General features: G+C 40.0%; 1 protein-coding gene across 1 annotated transcript in view; it reads left to right on the top strand.

The window, feature by feature from the left end:
* LOC146686561 (inositol-tetrakisphosphate 1-kinase-like) overlaps window positions 1-6,177 on the top strand; it is a 32,937-nt gene continuing 26,760 nt past the window's right edge. The window contains exons 1-3 of the mRNA XM_085442647.1: window positions 1-276; window positions 779-930; window positions 5,791-5,815. Coding sequence (XP_085298773.1) covers window positions 836-930; window positions 5,791-5,815 — 120 coding nt within the window. The 5' untranslated portion in view covers window positions 1-276; window positions 779-835. The remainder of the gene's footprint in view (window positions 277-778; window positions 931-5,790; window positions 5,816-6,177) is intronic.

The raw sequence follows: 6,177 nt of genomic DNA, 5'->3' as shown, positions 1-6,177 counted from the left end.
CAAGACGCGCTGTGATTCGACAGTCAGTCAGGCAGGGGTGGTGTTTTCCGAGGGGGTCGTGAAGGCGGCATCAGTCTCCTGGATCCTGGGTGTGTGCGGGCAGTCCAGTTCAGAGACTGAGAGAGAAAACACCAGCAACATCTCAACGTGAGCCCAGCGGTGCCTGTCATCGTGCTTGTTACTCCTTCTCCAGCGAACGGGCTGAGAATGGCAAACTACGCGAGCTAGTTTCTGAAGAGGACGCAAATTCAAGGGGAACTGTGCTAAAACTGCCAGGTTAGTTAGCTCTCTATAGCCTCCCGATGTCAGCTTTATCTAGTTGAGGGAGTTGCCTTATTTTTAGGTAACCAGGAGCTGTTTCCGCTAACAATTCACTCATTTCTTATGGGCACGTATTACGACTGTGTTCAGCCTGTAAAGCTAGGAAGCTAGCTTGCGTTTCCTAATTGCACGCCATCGGTTAGCTCTGGAGATTGTCACTACATAGCTAGCCAGCTAACGTTAGCAGTTGGGGTTAGCAAAAGAGGGTCAGTGTGTGGGATTCGCTGATGCTCAGCCAGATGCACTGTAATATTACGTTTGGAAACTATATCATGCTAACCACAAGACCGTGAATATCCAAGAGACAGACTGGTAGAAGACGTCACTTATTGCTTTGGAGCAACGTATCAGTAACCGAGCAGTGAACTTAATTATTCCCCAGATTGCTCCCTGGTTGGCTGTTGTGACACTAACGTGTGTGTGTGTGTGTGGGGGGGGTCTGTTCTCGTCTGTCCAGGTTGAGTCATTAGTTGCACCATTTACCTGCAAAAAAAGGACCAGGGGCACAGTGGAAATGCAGACTTTCCTGAAAGGCCGGAGAGTCGGCTACTGGCTCAGCGAGAAGAAGATGAAGAAACTGAATTTCCAGGCCTTTGCTGATCTGTGCAGGTTCGTTAACTAACTCCAGTTTATTGTGTGCAGTTGAAATGATTGAAGAACAGCCGTCAAACTACATGCATTCACATAGTTGGCCCCTATGGTTAACAAGTTATGTGACAATTCATCGAAACTTCCCCTTAAGGCTCTGTGACAAGGAGGACTCTTCTCACAGATTTAAGCTCTTAGGCACTTTTCACACAAACGTGCTCACCAAATGTCAGTGAGTGACATCCCTACTCATGCATGCTAAGCATTTAAGGTTGCTGATGTGGCCTGAAGCCGTACTGCTAATCTCCTTTTCTGTTGTATTGTGAAGAAATGGGTTCCCCAAAGGATCAGGCACAAGCCTGTTTTGTGTATGTCCTGGCACAGTGCTTGTTGGTGCATGGTAAATGTGTAACAGGATAAGCTGACAAAACCAGTTTTATTATTAGGTCAGTTGGCTCAGAGCGTTAAACTTTAAAGCAGCTAAATGTGGTCTAAAAGAAAAAGTCTCTTCCTTATTAACGTATCTAAAAAGTAGCATTTGATGTTCAACTCTGACCACCATATCATTTTTTATCATATGTAGATGGAACAGTGCTAGCTCAGTCTGAGGCTTTTGTCTCTGTTTATCAACAGAAAATAAACCTGTTCTTACCAAATGCATCGTCCTAACATGAATTTAGTCAAGGCTGGTGTAAGAATTTGCACAGATTCCCCCAGCCTTGACAGACGCATCTATGTGAGTGCTGTGTGCACACTATTTTGTTGTGTCTCTTATCCAGCTGAGTCAAGTGTTACACAAGCTGAAGGGCCTATATTTTCTTAGCAGATGTGAGCTCGTCCTTGCTGTTTTACGATAGGTGCTGTACAGTATATCAGATTGTCAAAGGGCATTAGGGCGAGACAGCCGCTTTATAGTCTCATTGCAACAGCTGCCTAGCTGCTGGTGATGCAGCAATCTGACGTTTTCAGTACAGATACTGAAGTACAGTATCGGTTTTGGGTACCATTCGGATACAAGTGCTAATGGACTTGAGATTTTTCCACTAATATGAGCCCTGACTTAGACGTTGTTTCCTAACTTTGTAAACAAAAAAATTTAGTAATAAATGAGCAAATACATTTAAAGTGAGGTCAAAAAAAAGGGGGAAAAAGACAAAACTCTGTGCTTTTATTAGTTTCTGTCTTCTACTCTCACTTTCACTTTCCTGTAGGTGTCTTTTTCAGTGTGTGCAACTCCCCAGACACTTCAGACAAGAGATGGGTGTCGTTAATCAAGCAGACACAATTTGTTACCTTTGAATATTTGCAATAAAAAAAAATCCGAGCAACTGTTGAATCTCTTATAGCAATATGAAAGGGTGAGAGAGAGAAGCTCTAGCTGGTTCACTGTGCCGTTTTTTGTTTTAGTAGGTATCATACTAGTTTCCAGTATAAGTATTTGGCTCGATGTGACCTTACCTACTTGCACTGTATGAGGGCTAGTTATCACATAGTAACATGTCTTGAAAATCTGAGAGAGGCTGGACAAAACAATGTAATCTCCGGTCCTGTGATTTTGCACACATGTGCCTCAGTACATCAGATATGTTGATATGTTCCAGAAGGATTTTCACCTTTTCCAACAGTGTGTTGCCTCATAAAGCAACCTGATTGAGTCAGCACAGATTACCACACTGTAATCCACGAAACATTTTTAATCTCTACATAAAGCTCCGAGCATACCTCCCCTCCTCCCTGCATCCTGCTCACCACCTTCTTCCCTATGAGCTGGATATAGGTTTGTTCGATATGTTTGACACGAAGAGCTCTGGCTCAGCATTAAGAATTGGTCTTTGTGACGCATAGCCTTTGAAAACTGCAACAAATGGCACAGCAGATAACTGCAAATGAGCCACAAAGTGAATGTGGCTTGTATATGTTCACTATATGTTCACACATGACTACTTCTCCCTGTTAGTCAGGGAAACTTTTCTTCAAGTTCTCCTTTTCCTACTCCAGTCATGTAGCATAGAAAACAAATGTTATGAGGAAAGGAAGGATGGCACTAAGAACACCCTACCACCTTGCATGTATGTTTTCTAAAAAGCCGCGACTTTTGAAAAGAGGTACAGGATGTGGCAATTTTAAACTTTATCTGGACCTGGTGTTGTGCGTCTGAGGAAGTCTGTTCCAAATTAAAGAGACTTTATGTAGTATTAAATTCATTTAGTGACCCTTTGTGCTTAATTTCATGAAGTGCAATTTTTACTTGATGGTTTAAATTTATCTGTTTCCCTGCATCATTTATTATTATGAAAGATAAACCATGTGTCAGTGTTACTTTTAAACAGTGACTGGACAGAATTTCCCCTGTCATCATGTGGTAAGCAGCTGACATTGTGTGTGCATAATTGAAGAGTCTGTCCTGTCTCTTGCATCTGGACTTTGGGGTTCCTGCTGGTCAGAGCTAGTTGAGTTTATGTCCGCATGTCAGCTTGCACAGCAGTTGAGAGGCATCTTTTCAGTTGGCACACATGCCTGATGCTTTAAAAAGCAGCAACCCTGATTTTCATTAGATTATCTGAAAATATTATTTTCTCATTCTTCAGTTTCACCACAACTCTCATCTACATTATACTACAATATACTAATAATAACAAATGCAAGGAGTTTACTGAAATTGTTGGAAGACTTGTATATAAACCTGAAATGAGCAGAAAAAGATAAATAAACAAATAATTAATAACATGTATATTTAAAAGGTAAAAGGTCTCCAATTCAAGAGCAAGAGGAGAAGAGAGGAAGGGCCTCTAGTCTAAAAGTCTGCCAAATCAAATTTGTGAATCCATCTGCTGTGGTGATCCCATGTGAGTAAGGGAGTAGTCGAAAGAAGCTTTGTATTTTTTGACTAGCAAAAATCAGCTGCCTCTCCAGAATGTTCTTCATGCCGTTTAGCTCACAGAGTCGTTGGAGCAGAACATCAATTTCTGAATTTTCAAAATCGAGAGTAATTCATTTAATCTAGGTTTTAAACAGATAAGGGTTAAAATAAATAAATACCTCAAAGTATAGCTGGCTGATCCACCTAAGTAAAGCCCCACGGAGTAAAATATTAACAGACAAATCTTGAATATCCTCATGGCCTACGTTTTCCCTTGGATAATAATTGGTACTTTTTAAAAATTATTTTTTTTTAAATGCTCAAAATACTTTTCTGTATGGTTAATTAGCTATGCATAAAATGTTATTTACTTTATGGTCACCATCTCATTTACACCCTTTGTCAACTTGGTAACTGTTAATGCCACACGATGTGCCTTAAATGCTAAACTTCCAGGTTTATAGATGTACAGTGTGCCTGTATCAAAGTGGTTGTGTATGTGTGTGTGAGAGAGAAAGGTTTCCCTTTCACTGTGTTGACCGTGTAACAATATAGCAGAGCAGAGGATCTCCATATCTCACGAAACTAAAGACCTCATTCACGTCGCATGAAACGCACCAGCTGCAGTATTAAATATCCACATTGTTGTGAAGCGGTGAATGGTTGCACTGCTGTTACCATGGGACTGCAACCTCAAAAACTGCTTGCTTGGAAAGGATGAATTGGATGTAGTGTTAGGCTGGTGGTGTTCTCTTTGTGAATTCCCCCAACTAGGAGTCGCTGCATTAAGCATTGGAGTTTTTCCTGTTATGCTTTGCTGTGTAGAAACTCTTTGGCTAACTTTCTGTATTGACCTAGTAGGGTTTCGCCGAGCCAGCTGAACCAGGATTGTACAAATGCCCTCTCTTCTGCTTTCTGTTTGGGCTGAGGTTTTCCTCTCAGTGCAGGTGTTAGGACCGGCATACACCCAGCAGGTTTAAATGTGTGGTGCCAGTTTAGTAATGCTCATCTCTCAAAAGAGATAAGCCATCTCACATTTAAATTTATGCATATATATTTAAATACTGCTGTGTCCTATTGTTTTTTGTTTTTTTATTTCTACCCAAAGTCTAGTATTTCTGTGCTGTTCCCAAAAGGTAGAAACTGCACAGAAACTGCAGTTTCTCCAGGTCTGTGGGTGGGATTTAGTATTTCCATCATAATAATCTTACTTGCAGATAAATTTTGTGGCTAAATTAAGATAATGTTTCATTTATTTCCTATCTTCAGATGCAGAAGGCTTATGTGTCCCTGGTTCAGGCATCTTACTGTTCATGAAGTTAAACTATTGGAGAGATATGAGTTTCTGTTTAATTCCTCTTATGGAGGGGAACTCCTTTGATGTGAATTTACATAAAGATTTGTGTTAGATTAAAAGGTAGTGGTTCTCAAAAACCTATTCAAAATTCACACCACGTGTTCTACCAATTTTAATCTTTTTATTTGTATAATTACCAATAAAAAAAGTGGATTTAGTTGAATTTTAGTTAAGTAAAGTTTGGTGTGATGACGTCAGCACACTCTTGTTTGTTTAGTTTCCCTTAGAACTTAGTATTCGGTCAGCACCCCACAGTTGGAGGAACCACTGTTATGAAAGCAAGACAAGTGCGGACAAATGATTGAGAAACATGTCTTACATGGTGTAACACAAATGGAAAAATAAATATTTAAAATCAGACCAATCGTACATCATTTAGCTGTGTATGTGTGCACGTGAGCGAGCGTACGCGTGTGTTTTGTTTTATTTATTTATTTTTAATTCTGCTTTTCACTTCCTATCAGTCTTCTGCTCTGAATGTTTGAGCCTACGTCTGTACGACTCAAAGACAACAAAGGCATCTTCACCTACACTACATGATATACTTTTATATAACACGCCTTTAGCGTTTAGGTCCTTAAATAAACAGCAATGTCTGTTTCTGAGCATTTTCATCTTATATCTTCTACAAAATAAAAAGTCTTATTTTGTCCTTTTTTTTCAGGAAAAGAGGAATAGAAGTTGTTCAGGTAAGAAGAGCACACAGTTTGATTTTGTGTGTTTTTTACTTCTTTGGTCATGTGTTTGTTTGTTTGTTTGTGCTGTGATACTTTTGAATCTCTGCTATTCATATTTGATGCCTGAAAGTCAATCCACCTACAACACTTTACATTTGATATATTTCTTTGGCCAATTACTAAGTGCATAACCTCCTACAGACAGGATGTAGTTTTTTCACAGTCTTGCTTTTTTTGTATGTAGCGTCATTGGTCACAGTATATCACAACAGCCCATGTTCCTTGTTAAGCTGTGATGAAAGTCATCCCAACTTGATATTTCAACACCTGACCTCAATTCAACTTGTTTGTCACAAGAGTCTATTTGGGCGAGC

This window comes from Copadichromis virginalis, linkage group LG19 (assembly GCF_057382275.1).
Source record: "Copadichromis virginalis isolate Kocher_CV1m ecotype Utaka linkage group LG19, C_Virginalis_male_GT1.1, whole genome shotgun sequence".
Taxonomy (NCBI): Eukaryota; Metazoa; Chordata; class Actinopteri; order Cichliformes; family Cichlidae; genus Copadichromis; species Copadichromis virginalis.
Note: the sequence above shows the minus strand (reverse complement) of the source record. Positions and strands in the feature narration are given on the sequence as shown.